Raw genomic sequence first — 23,255 nt, forward strand, 5'->3', positions numbered from 1 at the left:
ATCAAGTGCCCTGAGTGCCTCCATATCATGGAGAAGTACATCACTTTTGGGTGCTGCCATGACGAGAACACCATAAGCGCACTCTACTAAGCCTCTACTTATGTTTTGCATATGATGCATGCATGTTGCATGTGTTTATTTATTTTGTTTTCTTTGTTTTCCCCTTCCTGTTTTTTTCTGTGTGATGTAATAAAATTTTATTGTCTCACTACATCCACATGATGTGGAAGGAAGCAGCACAGCAATGAGAAACAACATAGAAAATTGCCTTTCAAGCACTCAGAGATGCTTCAGCTATTGAAACTCTAGTTTGGTCTCTCAAGATGTCATCAAACTTGAGTAAATCAGCTAAGGCAGATGCTCCGGCTGCCTGTTTTGACCAGTTTCTAGATTTCCATCTTCAAATTGTGCAAGCATGGCTGATATGGTGTCCATACAAGCAGCTACTGAAATGGCTCAAACCCCAAATGCTGAAAGGAAAGGAGTTTTCTTTTGGAAAACAGCATGAAGAAGATGCACCCTTCTTACATGAAATTATGCATAACTCCATGGACCAACATCGAAACTCAGACTTAAATTGGTCCAAGAGAATATCAGTGTTATACGAGTCAATTGCAGTCATTCCTAAAAGAAGTGATCAGAAGACAAGCCTGGGGAAGCACTTGAGATTGATTCCCAATCCGAAGGCAGCTTTGAAAAAAAAAATGAGGAACCGCTCCACTTGGAAAACTGCCCTTTGAAGCTACTGAGAATGATGAGAACATAAAACTAGCCTCTTGTATCTTGAGCAATACAATCAAAGTGGGTAAGCAAGTTGAAACAGAAGCTGCAAACTGGTTTATGTACTTCCTACGAAAAAGCTTTAGAAACAGGTCTGAAGAAACAAAAAAGGGACACCAGTTGGGGAGGCCCGGAAAGTTCCTCAGTCTCTCATACTCAAGGTCATTAATTGGGTGGAGGTAGAGCAGTGTGATAGTAGTAAGCGGCCAGTGCATCCCAGAGCAGTAGGCACTCCCATTGATAACGGGAACATGCACCAGATTGCGAAGCCTTATAATCGCATCACACAGAAAAATATTGAAAAAGGTAAGTTAAAATTCTTCAGTTTAGTTTTTGATTCTTTGTTTTAGTTTGAAAAAGTCAGAACTTTATTAGTTTATTTCTTTATTTTAATCAATCACGTTGGATAAATTTCATGTTTTTAATTCGGATTTAGTTTAGTTATAATTTATTCTTTAGTTGGGAATAGTTTGTAATTTTAATTCAATAGTTTAATTAATCCTATTAGATAAAGTTTAATTTCAAATTAGTTTAGTTTTAATCTATCTTTTAGTTTAGATGTGTTGGTGATTTTAATCCAATAGTTTAGTTAATCATGTTAAATAAAGTTGATGTTTTTAATTTCGATTCAGTTCAATTTTAATTTATCTTTTTAGTCTAGATGTGTTTGTGTGTTTAGTTGATTTTATGCTAGTTCTTGATTTGTTATTCTCAATTTATGTGTTTCTTCAATATTAGTCATTAATTCTTGGTGGTTATCTCATTAGTTTATTTGTTCTAAGTTTGAATAGTTTATTACTTTGATAGTCTTTTGTAACATTTACTTTTCAAAGGCAATTGGAAAATCATGAAGATTGGTCTTTACCCTCACCGTCATTATTTTTGTTGATTACTAAAAAAATTTTACTTTGTGATTTCATTTTCTTTTGTTTTGCTTGGTATTTTGTTTTTATTTCTGTTTTTTTTTTCAAATTAATTTCTTTTATTTTAAAACAAAATACTTTTCTCAAAAGATCCCTTTGAAATTCTATTTTAAAAAATAATTCATTTAGAGTCTTTAGAATCAAAATCTCTTTCTTTTTTTTTTTTAAATAACATGCAACCATGTCTTGATCAGTTCGCATCTTTCTCGGTTATCAATAAAAAATTTTGGTTTTGAACAAAACACAAATCAAAGCTTGTGGTCCCAAATAAATGGGATAATTCTAAGACAAATTCATGTACCTCAATGGGGGAATTGGTGAAACCCCTACATAAGAAAATCTTTTCAGAACTTATCTTTGCTATCACCTTTGCTACTTGTTGTAATAATATTTATATCTATTTTTTTTAAAGAATTATATACAAGATATATGTCATAATTGATGATTTCGTATACATTGATCATTTTGGCTGTGTTAATTAGATAACAAGCATGCTAGGATTTCTTATTTTATTATTTATTATCTAACCCCTCATGTCTTGAGGAAGCACGTTACAAGTTATTTATGCTATCTAGGTATGCCTCTATCACCCACTTTTTAAATTCTATGAATATGCTTGTCACTATGAACCACGCCTATGTTTGATAATGCTTAGGTGTCTTGATATATTGTTTCATTGTTTGATTATTTATGATGAAGCGTATGCTAGATGATATATTATTTGAACTAACTTTGATGTCTTGTGATAGCGCTTATGAAGCAGTCCATGTACATACCCTAAATCTTCTTTATGATTTGTGATTGGTTTTCTTGTTTAGCATGTTATTTTTTTTTAGGAATCACCTTAGTCTACCTAGGTACCCTCAATCAACCAATTAATTGTCACATTCCCCTCAACTTAGTTAGTAGAGACCTTTGTAGGACTTAGAGGGGTGCTACATCTTAGAGGTACCTTTCCAATAATTAACCTGATCCCTAGACCTAGACTCGGGTTTTTCAAAGACACATTTTTCCAAAAATTATGGAATCACTTTTTTTAGTGTTTTATTTTCCCTTTTTTTAAAAAAAATAAGTGACGACTCCGATTTTTTTCAAAACTAAAATTTTTCACCAATAAAAGCGAGTCTCGCTGATTGAGTGGGGACGGATGTGAAGAATGCAGGTCACCAACAACTTAATTTGGCTCTAATACCAATGTGGGATAAAAATAAAGCTATAATTCAAATACATATCTATAGAAGAGACCTATGTAGCTTAAATTACAGTCTCTTATTATTGATAGTTTCCTTCCTCAAAAGAAGCTACTAAAATTTACCAAAGTTTCTTATTTTTGCACCCTCTAGATTCTAAGTATAGATGGAGACTAGAAGAAACTTGATGAACTATAAAAGAATTTGATTGAGAGAAAATTATACACACCAATAATCGTACTATTTATATGCAAGCTTATTGATGAAGGATAAAGATTTCAAACTAAATGAAAAATTATCTCCATTTTATTTTTAGTCAATTTAATTTAAAAATAAATTTTGAATTTCATGGAATCTTATCTACTTATTAATTCCCTTTTATTTATCTATGTGTGGAAGGTGAATTTAAAAAAAAAAAAAAAATAACTTCCAACCATGATAAACTTGTATATTTTTAAATTATTTAATTTTTTGTAAATAAATAAAAATAAGTTAAATGAATTTAGAAAAACATATAAAAATAATTTATTAATTTTAAACCTCTCTCTCTCTTACCTATAATCAAATATAAGGCTATAGTTTTTTTAGTGTTTCTTGATGACAACATTTTAAGAAAGCAAATCCAATCCAACAAAAAAGTACAAATTGCAAGCCAAGAAACAATATATCTCAGAGGCATTTCTTCAAACATATTATGCACCTTATCCAGTCATTGAATCTAAAACACTTATCAATTAAAGTGTTCCCAATATGGGAATTGTAGCCAAAACCCATCTCTAAAAGACAATCATGAACGCTCTAAGCCATCTCAAGATCCAACAACTCAGCACAGGCGTTGAAGATAAAAGAGCAAGTGTAACTATGTCATGCCCCAAAATCTACTCCAAGGGCATGACGGTCATTTCACACCTCAAGCCCAAAGGCTCAAAGTGGAAATGACACAAACATTCATATTGTAACTGGAAATTTACCAATTACCAAATTCCTGTTTAGAGTAGTAGGATAAAAGTCTAAAATCTTCAAGTATCAACTTTAAAAAAACTAACACATCAACCAGAGTGTTATTGTCCAAATAACTCCAAATTCAAATAATTTAAATGAGATTTAAATTTTAACATCTAAGCAATGTCCAAAAATAAAGTTTGAACCAAAATCCTAACAAGAAAAATTCCCAAGCCTAGCCATCACTCCTCGCCCGAACTGAAAGTACCTGAAAAATTATCAACAAAGGGGCATGAGCTTAAAGCTCAATAAGGAACATCAATGCAATTTCATGGATCAAACATTTTCAATCATGCTTGCAAATAAGAGATATAACATATACTTATTTTCATAAAAAATTTTGAGTTCAAAATACTAATACATTCAAACTTTTCAACAAAACTTTCTCATATCCATTTCAAAACAATTTCTCATCAAAACCAAATCAAATACATTCAAAATATCTTTTCTCTGGTTATCAAATAACAAATGGTGCCCAATTAGGTAGGACTTCACAAATGAGTGGCTAGTTTCAAATTTGTTTCATTTAAGGTGAAAAAATCCAAATGTCAACAATTATAACCCGTCGACTATGGCCATAAGGTCAACTATTATAACCCGTTGATTGGGGTCATATATTATCAACTATTATAACCCGTTGATTAAGGCCACAAAGTCAACTATTATAACCCGTTGACTAGGGTCATAAGGTCAACTATTATAACCCATTGATTAGGGTCATACAAATGTCAACAATTATAACCCGTTAACTAGGGTCATAGGGACCAGAGTCAAACACTTAATTTCATTAATTCAAACTTGTAAACCAAATATCATATCTCCAAAATTTTTCATTTTTCATAAACAAAAAAAAATTCTCAAGTTTACTTTCCATACAAAACACATATTTGATTCATGCGAAAAGATAAAAATAATATTTTTACACATTTCAAAATACAATATAAAAAAAAAATTATTTTCTTTTATAAAAATCTACATTAATTTCCCTTATCTTGAAAAAACACTCAAAATCTTAAAGTATTTAACTCTGAAGAATTTCCTCCTCACCTAACATAATATCATATTGTAAACCTCGAAATTTGTCCCAATTTTATTTTTACATTAATTTTGAGCCAAATTTTAAATCCCAATTACATGTGTTATTTTAAGCCCACTCACCCTTTAATTTTAGTTTTCATTATTTTGTAAATTATTTATTTTATTTTATTTTATTTTTATTTATTAATTTTATTTGTTGTTGTTATTATTATTATTATTATTATTATTATTATTATTATATTATTTTTATTTTTATTTTTATTATTTTATTTTTTTATTTTATTTTTTTATTTTTTATTTTTTTCTCTCTTCTCTCTCTTCCTTTTTCTCCTCCACCTACCCTCACCCACCCACTTCTTCTCTCTCCTCCCTTTTTTTTTTTCCTTTTCTCTTCTCCCCCCGAACTCCCGCACGCGACCCAGATTTTTTTTTTTTCTTTCCTTCTCCATCTTCTTCCTCCTTCACAGCACTCCACCAGACCTCCCTTCCAACAGCACAACCCCAACGCCCACTCCCGCCGACGTCTTTTCCGGCGTCTTTTTTTCCTCCCATTTTATTTTAATTTTTATTTTATTTTATTTTGATTCCCGAAAACCCGTCCATCCGGCGACCCCCTTCCCATCTCATCCATTTCTATTATTATTATTATTATTATTACCCCCTTCCCATCTCATCCATTTCCATATTATTATTATTATTATTATTATCCGTCCACCTGGCGACCCTTCCCATCTCATCCATTTCTATATTATTATTATTATTATTATTATTATTATTATTATTATTATTATTATTATTAGTATTATTATTATTATTATTATTATTATTATTATTATTATTATTATTATTATTATTATTTGCATATTGTTTATTTGGACTTTGGTCTATTGTTAAGTTGTTATTTGTTTGGGCTTATTAGATTGGGCTTGAAATATTATTTCTCTTGACCATGTATTTTTTTTTATGTGGGCTTGTTAATTGACGTGAATTTTGGGGCCTATAATGTGGGTGAGATTTGTTGGATTATTTGAGTATTTGATATGGGCTTGGCCAATTTGAATTATTTAATTTGGGCATGAGACAATTGTGGTGTATATTAAAATAGGCTTAGATTATAAAATATTAAATTTAGGTCTAGTAGAATTTATTTTAATTTATCCTATTTTAGGTTTGGTTGATTGTGGTTGTATTTTTGGTTATTAATTTGGATGTTTTGGGTTAAGACCTATGGTAATTTGGACTCATTTTAATTGACGAAATTTATGGGACTAATTTGAAATTGGGATTTGAGTTTGAATATTTGTTTGAGATTTTATACATCTCTGGATATTTACATTTGCGTCATTTTTGTTTTTACATAGACCATTCTGCAATCTTGTTAGCTGAGTACGAATTGATAACACGTGGAGCTTGTTGTAAGTTTATTTGGGTACATATTTTATTTACCACTTTTATTTTGTTTTATTTTAATTAGCTCATCTAAATAGTTGTTCGTTTATATTTATTGAGTGTATACAGAATTGAATATCAAACAAATTAGAAATTTTGTTTAAATGAGAGGAAGAATTCCGTACGCAAACGATGACGTTTTGTTTTGAAGGTGGAAACCAGAAGAACAACTCTCCTCGGCGTTTTTTTTTTCTTCTTCTTTGTTTCTCCTGTTTGGGTGTCGTGAAAATTGATGAGAATGGCGGAGAATCCAAAGTTGAATTCAAGGTTATCTACTTCCAACTCTTCCTCGGAGGATTGTGGGATGAAAGAGAAGGAGACCTAGAAGATACTGGTTTCCGATCAAGTAAATGGATTTCAGTACAAAACTGAAAATTCAATAGCTTTGTTGTCGATATGGAAGGCTTCCCTAATGGCGTCAATAAAGATACACCCGCAAATTCAAGAATCACATTGCAAGAATCACTAAAAGGGTCGCGAGAAGAAGCCCAATTCTGTCGCTTCCATCGACGCAGATGCAGTTCTGGCCACTTCGTTACCAAGAGCTGCTTTAGTTGGGGGCAGCACGCCGAAAAATCCAGTTGCAGTAATTGTGGCAGCAGCAGCAGGAGGGACCACAGATCATCACCTGGTGGGGTCACAAGTGCATCATCACATAGCCATCACGGCAGGCAACATCAGCACCATCACTGAAAGTAGGTGCATCAGTAGGAGACATAGTTTCAGGCGGGCTTCTCCTTCTTGGCTTATTGATCCCAGAAGGATCCTCTTCTTCTTTGCCACCTTGTCAAGCCTGGGGACCACACACTAACAGCCACAAGCCACAAGCCACTTCAGGAAGTCTCCACAGCCGCATGAAGGAGTCCACACACAATTCTGATTTTCCGAGAACACGCGCACAAGCCAGATCGGGAGAGCAACACTATTTTGCTCACCTTTACCGAGTACAATGCATGGAAAGACGACGTGCCCCCAAAGGGCTTCAACATAGCTTGCATGGATTTCCATAGCAAGCTTCATAGCTATTCTCGGCCCTACCGCAGTTTTGAGTTCCCTAGCGAATTTGGAAGGATTCCGGAGAAGATCAAATGCCCTGAGTACCTCCGTATCATGGAGAAGTACATCACTTTTGGGTGCTGACATGACGAGAACACCATAAGCGCACTCTACTAAGCCTCTACTTCTGTTTTGCATATGATGCATGCATGTTGCCTGCTACTGAAGTAATTTCATGCATGTGTTTATTTATTTTGTTTTCTTTGTTTTCCCCTTCCTGTTTTCTTTGTGTGATGTAATAAAATTTTATTGTCTCACTACATCCACATGATGTGGAAGGAAGTAGCACAGCAACGAGAAACAACATAGAAAATTGCCTTTCAAGCAATCAGAAATGCTTCAGCTATTGAAACTCTAGTTTGGTCTCTCAATATGTCATCAAACTTGAGTAAATCAGCTAAGGCAGATGCTCCGGCTGCCTGTTTTGACCAGTTTCTGGATTTCCATCTTCAAATTGTGCAAGCATGGCTGATATGGTGTCCATACAAGCAGCTACTGAAATTGCTCAAACCCCAAATGCTGAAGGGAAAGGAGTTTTCTTTTGGAAAACAGCATGAAGAATATGCACCCTTCTTACATGAAATTGTGCATAACTCCATGGACCAACATCGGAACTTAGACTTAAATTTGTCCAAGAGAAGATCAGTGTTATACAAGTCAATTGCAGTCATTCCTAAAAGAAGTGATCAGAAGACAAGCCTGGGGAAGCACTTGAGATTGATTCCCAATCCGAAGGCAGCTTTGAAAAAAAAAAGAGGGACCGCTCCACTTGGAAAACTGCCCTTTGAAGCTACTGAGAATGATGAGAACATAAAACTAGCCTCTTGTATCTTGAGCAATACAATCAAAGCGGGTAAGCAAGTTGAAACAGAAGCTGCAAACTGGTTTACGGACTTCCTGGGAAAAAGCTTTAGAAACAGGTCTGAAGAAACAAAAAGGGGACACCAGTTGGGGATGCCCGGAAAGTTCCTCGGTCTCTCATACTCAAGGTCATTAATTGGGTGGAGGTAGAGCAGTGTGATAGTAGTAAGCGGCCAGTGCATCCCAGAGCAGCAGGCACTCCCATTGATAACGGGAACATGCACCAGATTGCGAAGCCTTATAATCGCATCACACAGAAAAATCTTGAAAAAGGTTAGTTAAAATTCTTTAGTTTAGTTTTTGAGTCTTTGTTTTAGTTTGAAAAAGTCAGAACTTTATTAGTTTATTTCTTTATTTTAATCAATCATGTTAGATAATTTCATGTTTTTAATTCGGATTTAGTTTAGTTATAATTTATTCTTTAGTTGGAAATAGTTTGTGATTTTAATTCAATAGTTTAATTAATCCTATTAGATAAAGTTTAATTTCAAATTAGTTTAGTTTTAATATATCTTTTAGTTTAGATGTGTCGATGATTTTAATACAATAGTTTAGTTAATCATGTTAGATAAAATTTTAGTGTTCTCTTTTAAAATTTAAATTGAAATTATTTTTTCAAAAAATAATTTTAATGTGATGTAATGGAATTGAAAAGATCATTTTTAATTGATATTTTTCGAATTATCACCAATTTGAAAATAATAGCAAAGCAATTGAAGAAATGAAAAGTTGCACTATTTTCATTCATCCAGTGACAAGTATATATATGCAGAATACAAACGTGAATAGGAAAGTCTTGAATAGGGAAAATGTGTGATTTGGTTTTATAGTTTAGGAAATATGGGCACATAAGTAAGTGGTGCCAACATTGTCACAGTATATCATTGGCGACATTGTGAAAGGCACTTGAAGTTCGGCCAAGAGATTTGTGATCCAATTGACTTCGATGGCTATTGAAGTAATGGCATGATACTCTGCTTCAATGGTAGATCGAGCTACTATCTTCTTAGAACTCCAACTAATGGGGTTTGTACCTAGGAAGACAACATATGCTATAGTTGACGTCCGATCATCTGGCTTCCCAGCCTAGTCGGCATTAGTGAATGCATGTAATTTGAGAGGAGAGTGGCAATGAATGAGAAGTCCATACATCATTGTACCTTTGAGTTATCGAAAAATGAGCTTAATTGCAGACCAATGACGCATGAATGGGTGATGCATGAATTGTAGGAGCTTGTTGACTGCAAAGGAGACATTAATGCTAGTCAAAGATAGGTATTACAGTGATCCAAGGATTTGGCGAAACTGAGTTGCGTTAGCCGGTGGACTACTATCATGAAGGCATACTGATTCAATAGAAGACATCGATCTTGAGACTACATTGGCATCCAACATATTCGTTTTTTGTAAGTAGGTCACGAATATATTTCAGTTGGGACAAAAAGAGTCCTTAAGAGGTAGGTTGAGTTTCCACATAGAGAAAATATGCTAAAGGCCTGAGATCTTTGAGAGAAGTGATCAACTAGTGAGGTAATGAACTCACTCACATGAGGTTCTGAGGTACCAGTGACTATTATATCATCTACATAAACAACTAGATAGATGACATGACCACCATAACGTTGAATGAATAAGGAGGTGTTAAGAGTAGGATTTGAGGAAACCGATTGAGATGAGGAAGGACCGAAGTTCATTGTACCAAGCCTGTGGTGCTTGACATAAGCCATAAATAGCCTTTTTGAGGTGACAAACATGGTCAAGGTACTTCGGATTAACAAAACCCGGTGGTCGTTGCATAAAAATATTATCAGTGAGAGTACCCTGCAAAAAGGCGCTATTAGCATCGAGTTGACGTGAGGGCCAACCGTTAGCAACAACTAGACTAAGAATTAAGCAAACAATAATAGGTTTCACAACAAGTTGAAGGTGTCTATGAAGTCTATGCCTAGCCTTTATAAAATCCCTTTGCCACTAAGCAAGCTTTGTGGTAAGCAACAGACCCATCGGGGTTTCTCTTAATTTGAAATAACCACTTATAGCCAACAATGTTTTGTGTGGGTTGTGGAGGAACAAGGACCTAGGTGGAATTGGAAAGCAATGCATCATATACTTGACACTCATGGCTTTGTGTCATTCGGGAACTGAGCTAGAGAAAATGTGGTAGGTTCAATTTGGGTTGAGGACTGGGTGGTTGTGGTGTGCAAGTCAAATATTTTCTTAGGCTTGAAAATATTATATTTGGAATATGTTTGGGTTTGGCCATGGGTTGAATTTGAGGAATTGAGAAATATGGGTAGGGAAGGAAAGTTTACCTAAGATGGAATATGAGTAGGAACATCTGATGGCCTTGTAGAATGAGAGAGAGAAGCATCATTACGTGTTGAAGGAGATGGCACTACAGTAGTCGAAGTAAATCTTGCATGAAAAGAGCCTAGGGGAAGTCAAATCCATTCGTAGTATTATTAATGAGATTTGACATTAAAGTTAAAAGGGAAGCGGGAGAGGGAGGATGACGAAGTGGAGATGTATGAGGCAAAATAGGAACACATTAGGTGAGTGGGGATTCTATGTCCCAAATTGGGGAACGATGTGAATGATTTTCAACATTGGCTTGAGAGGAAATTGAAATAAGCCATTGATTTAAGAGAGGGTCTGGAACAGAAAGGGCAGGAAAAGAAAAGTTCTTGAAGGAGAACACAGAATCTATAAAGACGACATGGCGAGAGATGAAGATTCTATTGGTTTTGGGATCTAGACAAGAATAAGCATTATATACATTGGAATAACCAACAAAGACACAAGGACGGGAGCAGGGTTCAAGTTTATGTGAGGTCTATGGACAAAGCCAAGGGTGGTATAAACAACCAAAGACACCTAACTTGTGATAATTTGGTGGTTTGTTGAAAATTTTGTCAAACGGAGAGTGAAGATTAAGCACGAAGGTGGGCATGCAACTGATAAGATACACAACAGTTTGATAGGCGATAGACCAAAAACAAGGTGGCATTGATGCATGATAGGGGAGACTAAGGTGATGTTTGTTTTTTTACTTAATTCTAAATAGAACCTTAATACTTAATAGTGTTAATTATTAGGTTGTTTGTTTTTGTAGTATTTTATTTCTATTAAGTATTAAAAAATAAAGAAAAACCAATATGTTATGTTTTCTATTAAGAAAAAACTACATATTTTGGCTTTTTTTATTTAGTAAAAAGTTTATAATAAGTTATGAAAAAGTAAAAAAACAAACAATCTAAATTCTGAAAACAAATTGTTTTAAACAAAAAGCAAAAAAAACAAACATCACCTAAGTATGGTTTCAACAATGTGACGATGTTTGCGTTCAGATGTACCAACAAGTTGAGGTGGTGGAAAGGTGATTTGAGATTTGAAAGTCGTACTTAGATAAATGATATCCAAGATTGTGAGCTTCACCACTACGGTCAGAATAAATGGTTTTGATTTTAGTTTGGTAAAATTTTTTAACAAGTTTCTTCAACCATTCAAAGATGATAAGAACATTATATTTGTGCTTAATAAGGTAAAACCATGTATATTTTGTAAAATAATGTACAAAAATGACATAGTAACGAAAGTGATCATAAGAGCGTATAGAAGCAAGTCCCAAACATCAATGAATATGATTTCAAGTGGTTTATTACAAGAAAGAGAGGAAACATCAAATGGAAGTTTGTGACTTTTATTATAGAAACATCAAATGGATGTACTATTTTGAGAGTAGAATTGAGAAACAAAAATAAGATTACTTTTTATACGAGGAGCACACAAAACACTATTTAACTAAAAAATGGTATTATGTGAATCAAGTGTGGTGGAACCAATATTAGTGATAGGAATTTTTTTACCGTCATCGACCATGTTATCTTTGTTACCACCATAATCAAAGTGAATGGAGAGATTTTGTAGGTCAGAGGTCATGTGATAAGATACGCCAGAGTCTACCACCCAATTGTTGTGGTTTCCAAACTAGTCATTGGCCATATAATTGGCTTGAAGCCAATTTTTCATAGGAGATGGTGGAGTTGCACGAGAACGACATGTTTTTTTATCACATAGTTGACAAATAATCCTCTATGAGTTATTGCCATATTGAGGATGCCAAAACTGTGTTGGAGATTGGAATCGTTGGAGTTGAAATGATCAAGGCTTCCTTGAAAGTTACAGTTGCCATGGAAATTCCCTGGATTATGTGGGTTGCCTCTGTTGCCGAAATTTGGATTTGGCTCTAGATTGATGAAATGGTTGTAATTGCCACCAAGATTGTGTCTTTCCCTTTCTTGTTTGAAATGTTTCTAGTTGAATTGAGCAGTAATTGGTGGAATACCCTTATTGGCTTCTTCTCATTTCAAGAATGATTCATGCATGATCAAGAAGTTTGTCATGTAATTCTTCAAATGACATCGATGAGTCTCGAGCATGAATGATGGTTGCAAGTTCTTTTTATTCCGGACCAATACTATTGAGTGAGTGAATGATAATTTCTCCATCACTCAAGGGATGACCAATCATTGAAAGTTTTATACCTTGCATATAATCAGCTACTATTTTTCCTTCTTTGCTAACTTTCGGGAGGGCATTGAAAAGGTTGAGCATGCAAGTATGTGACTTATTAGCGTAGGTCATCTCCAATTTATTCCAAGCCGGCCTCAATAGCAGTATTGAACCTTGATACAATTGGCAAAACCAAAGTTGTAACAGAGGTTTGAATAGCATGCAAGATTAAACGATCTTGTCGCATCCAAAGCTTGTGATCATCAAGATTGGCAATATCAGTGTTTGTTCCCGAAACTATTGTTGTTCCGGGCAGATATAGGAGTGTTCCATCTAGATATCCTAAGAGATCATAACCATAGAAAAGGTTGGTAAACTGTTAATGCCATGAGGCATAGTTTCCTCATTTTGACAATTTTTGTGGAATTTGTGTGGTTGTATTGATTGCAATGAGAATTGGTGTTTGAGAAAGAAGATTAGTATTAGCCTTGATGATCGTCGGAGACTCAGACATGACTGAGCTTTTGGGAGATGAAGTGTAGGAGGAAGAAAATTCAAGGGGGAGAGGTTGAGGCTTGAAGAGGATCAAGTTTGCTATCTTAGAGTTATGGGCTCTGATACCATAATAGCAAAGCAGTTGAAGAATGAAAAAGCTACACAATTTTCATTCATCCAGTTACAAGTGTATATATATATATGTAGAATACAAATGTGAATGGGAAAGTCTTGAATAGGATACTAAAACTCATGATTTATATTGGTTTGGTGGATGGCAATTTCTGCCCAGGTTCACCTATTCTGGTCTAATGGATGCTAAAGACACTAAACTTTTGTCTTGCAGGATGATAACGCGTACTGTTACTGCCCTTTTCACTTTTAAAGCTCTATATTCTGTTAAAATAATCCAAGTCATTTTAAATTATCAACTTTTTTTTCTATTGCGGGATTAAAAAAACATTAAGCTGTGACATGACATCATTTACTTATATAACTTTGAAAAATTATTAGGCCTTTGATATCTTATAGAATGGGCTACTCCTATTTATTCCATATCTGAAGATTGAATCTTATATCTGTTGAGAGTATATAAGAGAGAAAAAAATGCTAATGTTAAGAATGAGAAATCAAGGAATTTCATTACATGCAACAAACATAAAATCACAATATTATTACTCAAACCCTTTCTTTAAAACCAACCAAAACTGTGTTTGGGGTTTTAAATAATGTCTGGAAATCTAGCCCAGCTGTTATTCTATTACTAAGTTTGCTTATTTAATCATATACCTATGCCAACATGGAATACATTAATGCACTCAGTTGCTAAGAGATATTCTACCTGTATGGCCTCTCTAACGTGTATCCATGTTGGTTAGGGGTAAAATTGGTGGGCTCCTTCTCGCCGGCCATTGTTGCATCCTTGTGAATAAAGTCTGCAGTTTGTCCATCATCCCTTGCTGAACCCACTGACGCCACTTTCGGACCAGCCCATACAAGCAGTTGCCAAGTGAAAGCAAGAGGTAGATAACATAGATGACAGGTCTCCACCCATCTGAGAACAACAGTGAAGCCAAAGAAGCCAGTGAAAGGAAACCGGACAATACCGTGGTAGTCCGAAGGATAGTAACATATTTAGAGAGACGAAAAGAATGGAAGATGAGTTCGATTCCCAATGACACGGAAAATACCAGCAAACCAATATTAGCCACCAAGGTCGTCATGGGATGCGCTTGATATGCTGACTCTGATTCGTTTTGAAATTTTAAATTAGCGAGGTTGGTGATAAAGGGAAGTATGAAGAAAAGAAGGATCAGGATGGATTGACGGGGAGTGACCATTAGCCTTCGTTGTTGTCGGCGTCTGAAGGTAGCGCGGTAAATAGGCATGGTTCTACTCTCGATATAATTTAATTAACCTGTTGAGCCATAAATTAACAATGAGGACACAGAGATTAGATGAAGATTTGGAGAGAAAGATCATAATTAAGGAAATCAATACAAGAAATTCGGTAAGAGTTCGAGAGGATGAACTAACTGATCTCCTCCAGTCCTTCAAGACAGCTTCACCCTCTACTTCTCTTTGAGAGACAACTTCTCTATAAATAACAACCTCTCTATAAATAATATTTATAGAGAAGGTGTCTCTCACAGAGAAGTACAGGGTGAAGCTGTGTTGAAGGACTGGAGGAGAGAGGTTAGTTAATCCTCTCAAACTCTTACCGGATTTAAATAATGATGTATATTGACTATATTTGTCATCTTCCTTGTTGTAGTGAGTCATAGCAGCAGGCTTTAATTTTTTATTTTTTATTTTTTGGTTTTAATGTAGATTAATAAATTAATTGATACCTTATTACATACAGTCAAGTATTTAATTCCGAGAAACCAATAATTTTATATTGCTTTATGTATGTCCACACCTATCCATACGAAGCGTTTCCAAAAGTGATCATATTAATCAATTTGTATATGAAGACATCATAGAGTGCTACTACTTCAGAGAGAGGAATGAAGAGAGAAGGATAAGTGTAAATAATTTTAATTATATTTAATTCTTTTTTTTATTTTTCATAATGAAACTAAAAATGAAAAAAACTATTTTTTTTACTATTTTTTTCCTTAAAATTTTATAGGAACCAAACACAGGGTTATAAAAAAAATACTTTAATTAAAAATACTTCACATAGAAATGACCTCTAACATGCTCTTGCTTCATTCGCGTGTATATCTCTAAGTAGGCAAATGGTCTATGAGAGGATTGGGAAAAATTGTGTTCGCAATATGCAATGGAATTTAACTCAATTTATAGTGTGAGAACTCCCCGGATTTGGACTGATCGATACTGAGCGTTGACTTTAATGGTAATAAATAATAAAAGTACAAACCTCAATTTTTAGAAAGAAAGTATGTTTATTTTAAAGGCTTCTTAACTCATTTTGTTTGAAAAATATTTGATTTTTTTATTATCCGTTTCACTTATGAGGAGATGACGAGGAAAGGATTAAGGAGTTAGAGTGCAGTGGACCATGTTTTTATTTTAAGTGCTTTTAGGGGAAGTGTCCTTTTTAAAAGTATTTTTAAAAAAATCATTAATTAAATGCTTCTTTAAAAAGAATTAAAGGTGATTTTTTAAAATTTTAAAAGTATTTTTTGAATTTTATCAAATCGTCAAATTCTCTTTTTTTTTTAAATGTATTTTTTATACACTAAAAGTGATTTCTTAAAGCACTATCAAATGCATTCTAAATTAATTAAACAAATTTCTTAAATTATTTTTTTTTCTTGGTTAAATGCTCATTCGGAGGTCAAAAGTTATCATTTTTTAAAACCAAGTCTTTTGGCTCTATGTGTAATCAATCAATTCAACATTAATGTACACTCAATGATTAAAATATCGTATATTCTAAATTAATTAAACAAATTTCTTAAATTATTTTTTTTTCTTGGTTAAATGCTCATTGGGAGGTCAAAAGTTATCATTTTTAAAAACCAAGTCTTTTGGCTCTATGTGTAATCAATCAATTCAACATTAATGTACACTCAATGACTAAAATATCGTATATTCTAAATTAATTAAACAAATTTCTTAAATTATTTTTTTTCCTTGGTTAAATGCTCATTCGGAGGTCAAAAGTTATCATTTTTAAAAACCAAGTCTTTTGACTCTATGTGTAATCAACCAATTCAACATTAATGTACACTGAATGACTAAAATATCGTATATAGATAGATCTCAAAACGATATTTATGATAGATATAACAACGGTCAACATGGTCAAAGCTCACAAATGAGTAATATTTCCATCGTTGAGGGGACTAGGACCTCGCCCACCACTAGGCAAGTTTGTCCCTTAATAAATTATTTTGTATATATATATATATATATATTAAAAATTATCATATAAACAAAATATTAAAAGAATACTTGAAGAATAAGTTAATTATAATTATTTTATAATTAAATGATTTTTTTTCATTTAATTGATTACTAAAAATATAAAAATTATCATGATACCTTTCTTGATAGTGTTTTTCGTATCATTAATATATTAATTAAATATTTAAAAAGTATATACTTATCATCATTTATTTTAGCCTTTAATACAATTGAATTAAATGTATCATAATTTTAATATTAAATATATTTTAAAATTAGGCATATTATAATAAGATATCACAATATTATTATTGAATAATATTTGATATAATTTTATAATCAATGTACACTTATCAAATTTTTATTTTTTTATTGACACATATAATATTATTATCAAATATGATAAACCATATATATATATATATATATATATATCAATTTCTTCAATAAAATAACTTTAAATGTCTATTATATTTTTAATTCATTTCTAAGATTTATTTTATTTTATTTATTTATTTATTTATATTATTATAAGTTTTGATCAATTTTAGGTCTACCGATATTTTGTGCTAAAATATTCATTAATATTTTTCTGATATATCCATAAAATTGAAATATAGATATATTTGTGATTGTCGATATTTTTATCATTGATTGACTATCCATCTCAATAACAAAGAAGGGCGGTTGATAGATGAATCTATGTATCCATCTTAAGAATATATGTTAGTTTGGTATTCTATTTTTAAGAACTGCATGTGACCTAACGTATTTATTGCTGTGGATGAAGTTTCGATGTGTTTTCGATCTTATGGCTACGAGAATTAATAAAATTACCTAAGACGCATGTCCTCGAACACACCACACACTTGTCCAAATCAATGAACCTAATATATATATATATATATAGCCCAAAGCATTCCCAAGATACAAATCTGAGCCAAAATCCATCTCCAAAATAAGCTCAGGAAAAGCCCATTATGGGCAGTTGATTAGTTTACTACATTTATTACATGACTTGGTTTGATAACACCGACTCCATTGCAACACTGAAAATAATTTGAATGTGCTGGATGACTACTAATATGCAGCTGGTACACGAGAGCTACATTGTGACAGCTGAACCAGAAGGTACAGAACCTTCTAAACATGGAATTGTCTAGGAGGATAGGTAATCAGGTGTAGATATGGAATCAACTATAAAGTCATTTGGCCCAAGATCATCGATAGGTGGACGTTGTCTATGGTGCTCGGTGACTGACTGATAAGCCATGGCTAGTGCGAGAGCCTGCACATAAAGAGAACAAAACAAAACTAAATCAGCTACTATAACTTGATTTTCTTAATTGAAAAAATCAATGAATAGAGCTCTATTAATCGATCTTACAATGTGATCATGGTTTGGAGGAGCATAAATGCCGGTGGTGATGGTGCTCCTTCGTCGCCTACCATCAGGAGGTGGGTTAGATATTTTGGTAAAACCCGTTGGGACAATAACAACAGGCATACCAACAAGATTGCCTATGCAGACTATCTCCCAATCAGTTGCATTGCCAATGAAAGCATCGACAGTAAAACTTTCTCTAATTTCCCGAATTAATTTTCCTCGTGCTCTCTGTGCCTGTGAACAATATCACAAATCTTAATCACAATAAAATAGATTAAGATTATAGAACATTATAAATTTTAATCCCAACCCATTTCAAAGTAACAAGTTCATTTGATGATGATGTAATCAGATCTTAGAGAACTAACCTGAACATAGTCTACTGCAGGAATCACGCGTGCACGGCGTAGTTCAACGGGCCATTGGTCTTGAGCTTCATAAAAGTCATCCTCCCCAGATCGCTGCCACTCATCAAAGTGAGCCAACATATCAACGTCCATCGTAAAATTGAGGATTCCTTGAACATGGCTGACAGTGTAATTCAATTTGAAAGGAACCATTTTAACACCCTTTGATTCAAGTATACGAACAACCTGGCAAAGCCATCCCAAGAAAGTTCGATATATTAAAATCCAAAGTAACTCTTCAAGCAGCATGAATCTGATAAAGTTCTTGACCTGGCAAAGATCTGAGTGATCTATCTAATGATAATTTGAACTCAAAATTTTTTAATTTTAATGCATTGTCCCACTCTTACCTCCATCTCAGCATCATCCAGATACCCAACAGTAAGATTTGTGATGTCTACTGAGAATGGGTCATCAAGGGAAATGTCCTTTGAGGAGGGATCATCTGGATCCTTTCCTAGAATAGCATCCAGAATAATTGTGCAATCTGCAGCACTTCGACAGAATGGTCCAATCTTATCCTGAACATATATATATATACATCTTTAGGTTCCAGAACAAAATGAGGGAACAAATGCAGCACTTAAAGTGAAGATGATTATGGTGATACCAAGCTTTCCGATATGCTCATTACACCGGTTCGACCAACAGCACCAAAAGTTGGGCGTAATGCAGTCACACCACAACGTGCAGCAGGGTAGGTTATGGAGCCACACGTTTCTGAGCCAATTGCAAAAGGAACCATGCCTGTGATGGAAAACAATTTCTTAGTTGGTGCTTTTGTCAGGGGAGGACTCAAACATAAAAAGGAACAAGAAATCAAGCTAGAAAATCAAATGGGCAGAAATTAAAGTTTAGAATAGCTCAAGCACTAAATTAAGGATACCTGCTGAGGTGGAAGCAGCAGGTCCAGAGGATGAACCAGTAGAGTATTCCTCAATATTCCATGGGTTCCTCGTCCTACCTCCAAACCAGATGTCATCATATGCCAGTGATCCAGTAGCAAGCTTTGCAACAAGAACAGCCCCAGCAGACATCAACCTGTACCAATCAGAGTCACAAATTAAATGGTCTGAACATGACTGAAGATTTGTTATCGGGTTTCTCCTTGTTGTTTAAAAAGATATATTGTCTTTCTGCATGCTCCCTTTCCTTTTATTAAGATTCATATTCGGAAAAAGGAAAGTAAGTAAAGAAAGAAGAAATAATACTTCTTGTAAACCGAAGCTTCAATGTCAAGAACTTGATCTTTGAAACTTTTTGAACCCCAAGTAGTCTTGTACTGGGGTACCGAAATTATATCCTTCAACCCATATGGAATCCCATGAAGGGGACCTGTAACACAACTCAATATTACATTCTGGAATCAAGGTATTTATTGTACCATATATTAACTTCAAATCTTCGGCTCTTACTTTAAGATTATGATGATGAGAAGAAATAGATGAAGGAGGTACCCAAATATATTCCTCGAGCAAGCATTTCATCAGCCTCTTTTGCCTGCTTGTATGCCAATTCTTCAGTGTAAGTGATCACAGCTTCAAGAACAAGATTATACCTAGTGGTTCCCCAATGCATATTAAAAAGATGACTGGCACAGACACATAGGAAACTTTCTTTTTTCTGCTTTATTACCTCTTTAATCTATGAAGAAAAATCCGAGTAAGCTCCTCAGAGGTAATTTGTTTTGTCTTAATGAGTTCCCCCAGTTCAAGAACCTGGTGAACATCAACAATTTCATATACAAAACACTAAAAGAGAAAAAAAAAAAAAAAGTGAATAAAAAATTTGGTGGTAGGAAAGACTTACAGTCATGAAGGCAATATCTTCTTCACCTTCAGGCCTCTGTATTCCAGAAAGGGAAGGACAACTGAATCTTTTGGTTTTGCTTTGCACTTGTTCATTTCCCCACTCAGGATTGAAAACCAAATAAGATGGATCATGTAAACCTCCATTAACAGAAGCAACTAACTTACGATTGGCTCTTGATATAGGGATATTCAGCTCGGTTGCACCCTGCTCAATCTCGGCTATCTAAAAGGAAAAAGAAGATAAGAGTAATTATATCTATGAGATGAAACTTGGATGATACAATCCGAAGCTAATGGATCATAAGTAGTCTAAATTACAAGTTCATCAAAATCACCTTAGTATCATTGAAGAAGTCAGCATCAAATATTGCAAATGCACATTTAACTGGTGAGACTTCATTAATCTTTTCCAAGCATTCACCATTGCTTTTAGGGCTGTACTCCCCACTGTCCTGATCAAAGAACAGAAGAACATTTGCTTGGAGTAAAAATTAAAGAAACAATGAAATAAAAATGAAATGGATTAGCTCTTCTTTGTTCTAATTTTTGTTGGGTAGACAACATTTCCCACATTTTCTTAAAAGGGGGAAAATGAGAAGGTTGGGAAATTGGCTTCCTTCTTAAGCATTTTCCCCTTTTGCCCTAAAACTCTTTGAGGGACAAAGGGGAAAGTAAATGACCAATCAAAGCCCCTGCCACTATCTAAGGTGCTGTTTGGCTATCATTTTATAAGAAATTTTCTTGCTTTTCGTGGCTAAAATCAATGAAAATGCTAATTTCCAAAGAAAGAAAAAGTAGTTCCAAACTGCTAACTATTTCAGAGGAGGACAAGAACCACCTCCTCCTTATCCCCAATTCTTGAAGCTAAATGGTGGGTTTTGTATAAACATTGGCTGTCGTTTCATATTCATAATAATTTCAGTAAACCAGTATTATTTATCAAGTTTTTTTTGCATGTAGAGCCTCCAAATGATTGTTCACAAGCTCTAAACGTATAGAATGAAATCTGAAATTTCTATCACAGCAGGGACGAAACAGACCCACTCTTGGATGTTTCTGATACATTAATTGATGGATGATAGAAATGGAGAAAGAGAGAGTTACCATAATTGCTCCAGTCCCGGCAAGAAGACGGTTGGATGAGATGAGACAGAGGAGGCAAAAATAATACAGCAAACGTATCCGTGGGAGTGAGAGTGAGGTGGGAAGAAGGATGCCCCCCAACATGACTACCGCCTTGCCACACCCTTTACTTCCTCTTCTTCTTCCTCGGAGTTCTGACAGATACCTGCAGTTTTATTGCTGGAGATGCTTTTCCCCAGTTTTTTTACAACCCACTCTCCCAAGCCATTGACTCAGGGTTCTTGTTGGACACCTACAGGCTACAGGGTTTAATAGAGCCTGAAGAATTATGAGTATTTAGTTTTTACAGACCCACTCCTCTTATACCTTTTTTTTCTATATTTTTTTGTTATTTGATATTTATTACTCTTTTTTCAAAAATAAAAAATAAAAAATAATTTAGCCCTGTATAATCCACTACTTATTTTTTTTTTTAGATCATGAAATAATAAAAACTCTTTAAGGTTTATTATGAAAAAACAAAAGTAATAATTTTAAAAATTATTTAAAAATTTTGAAATGCTGCAAAATTTTTATTTCCTCAAAATTTTAAATTTTTTAAAATAAATTTTAAAAACACAAGTTTTATCTATATTTTTTGGATAGAGTAGTCTATTTTTATCTAACGGTTTTAAATTTTAAAAGCCTAAATATATTTATTACTTAATGATTTAAGTTGACTTTAAGTTAAATCATACCTAAGTTATTAACTTAAAACTCGTTATTTAATTCTTATTTTAAACATTAAGTTTGTTTGATAAAATTAATTTTAAATTATTAAATTGACATATTTATCCTTATAAGTTATAACTATAGTAAAAAAGATCAAGTGATAATCAAGGTTGTGGACTAACAAAAAAAAAAAATAATTAAAGTAATTAAGGCAAATGAGGGTAAAAAAGTAAAAATGAAAATTTGAACTTAAAAATAAATTAATTATTTTTACTTATTATTTAAAGTTGTTTTTTTACTTTAATTTATACCGTTAAATTATTTTACCATACAAACTTAATTTACTTATTAACTTAAATTAAGTTAACAAGACGTTTAAGTCATTAAATTGGTTTACCAAACACCTACTTATTTATTTACTTATTCTACTATTTCTATATTTATCTAAATTTTCTATTTTTTCTAGAATATATATTATTCCTTTTTTGATATAAATATTTAAATAACTCTATTACTAAACTTTTTTTCTATATTTCTTTTTTTTCATACATTTTTATATAAAAAAAACTAAATAATTTATTTACTACAAATTCATATTATGTTCCTTCCATTCTTTTTCCTTATTTCTTTATTCTTTAATATATATATATATATATATATATATATATATATATATATATATATATATATATATATATATTATTCTTTTTTATAAAAATTTAAATAATTTATTGATTAAAAATTCCTATTTTCCCCATATTTCTTTGTTCTTTAATATATATTTTCATAACTTTTTATAAAAATATATAAAAATAATTTATTTACTAAAAATCCCTAATAATTTTCATGCATCTTTCACATTTATTTATTCTTTAATATATTTACATTGTTATTAGCCCCCTGATTTTTCTACACCATTCGTTTTGTATAAGAATATTGAGAAATATTGGTTATAAGGAGTGAGGAGTTACAACTCGTTTGACTATGTTTTATGATATTTGCTTTCAAATATTGTGTTTAAATTAAAGAACAAAAATCCATTTTTTTAAAAAAAATAATTTTATAAAAGCAAGGGTGTTTGGGAAGTTTTTTTTAAAACCAATTTTTAAAAATAATTTTTCTATTTTCATTTTGTAAAAGTATTATAAATTATATATATATGTTACAAACAA

At 33.0% G+C, this 23,255-nt stretch overlaps 1 protein-coding gene across 1 annotated transcript; it reads right to left on the reverse strand.

Moving 5' to 3' along the window:
* Window positions 1-17,620: 17,620 nt before the first annotated feature.
* Window positions 17,621-21,664, reverse strand: LOC117931639 (glutamyl-tRNA(Gln) amidotransferase subunit A-like). Its single transcript, XM_034852633.1, has 12 exons — window positions 21,394-21,664; window positions 20,625-20,741; window positions 20,288-20,512; window positions 20,114-20,196; window positions 19,936-20,036; window positions 19,690-19,813; window positions 19,365-19,519; window positions 19,089-19,225; window positions 18,829-18,999; window positions 18,440-18,664; window positions 18,072-18,305; window positions 17,621-17,972 (listed from the first exon to the last, which is right to left on the reverse strand). Exons 1-12 carry the CDS (start codon window positions 21,514-21,516, stop codon window positions 17,844-17,846), a joined length of 1,824 nt encoding a protein of 607 aa, XP_034708524.1. The 5' UTR covers window positions 21,517-21,664; the 3' UTR covers window positions 17,621-17,843.
* Window positions 21,665-23,255: the final 1,591 nt, after the last annotated feature.

Source organism: Vitis riparia, chromosome 15 (genome assembly GCF_004353265.1).
Source record: "Vitis riparia cultivar Riparia Gloire de Montpellier isolate 1030 chromosome 15, EGFV_Vit.rip_1.0, whole genome shotgun sequence".
NCBI classification, from domain to species: domain Eukaryota; kingdom Viridiplantae; phylum Streptophyta; class Magnoliopsida; order Vitales; family Vitaceae; genus Vitis; species Vitis riparia.

Excerpts from the sequence above, each read along its gene's own strand:
- LOC117931639 (XM_034852633.1), bottom strand. The coding sequence starts at position 21,516 with ATGTTGGGGGGCATCCTTCTTCCCACCTCACTCTCACTCCCACGGATA. Across the intron at positions 19,226-19,364 it reads TGCTGCTTCCACCTCAGCAG|GCATGGTTCCTTTTGCAATT; the intron begins GTATCCTTAATT and ends TTTCCATCACAG. Across the intron at positions 17,973-18,071 it reads CTCCAAACCATGATCACATT|GCTCTCGCACTAGCCATGGC; the intron begins GTAAGATCGATT and ends CTTTATGTGCAG.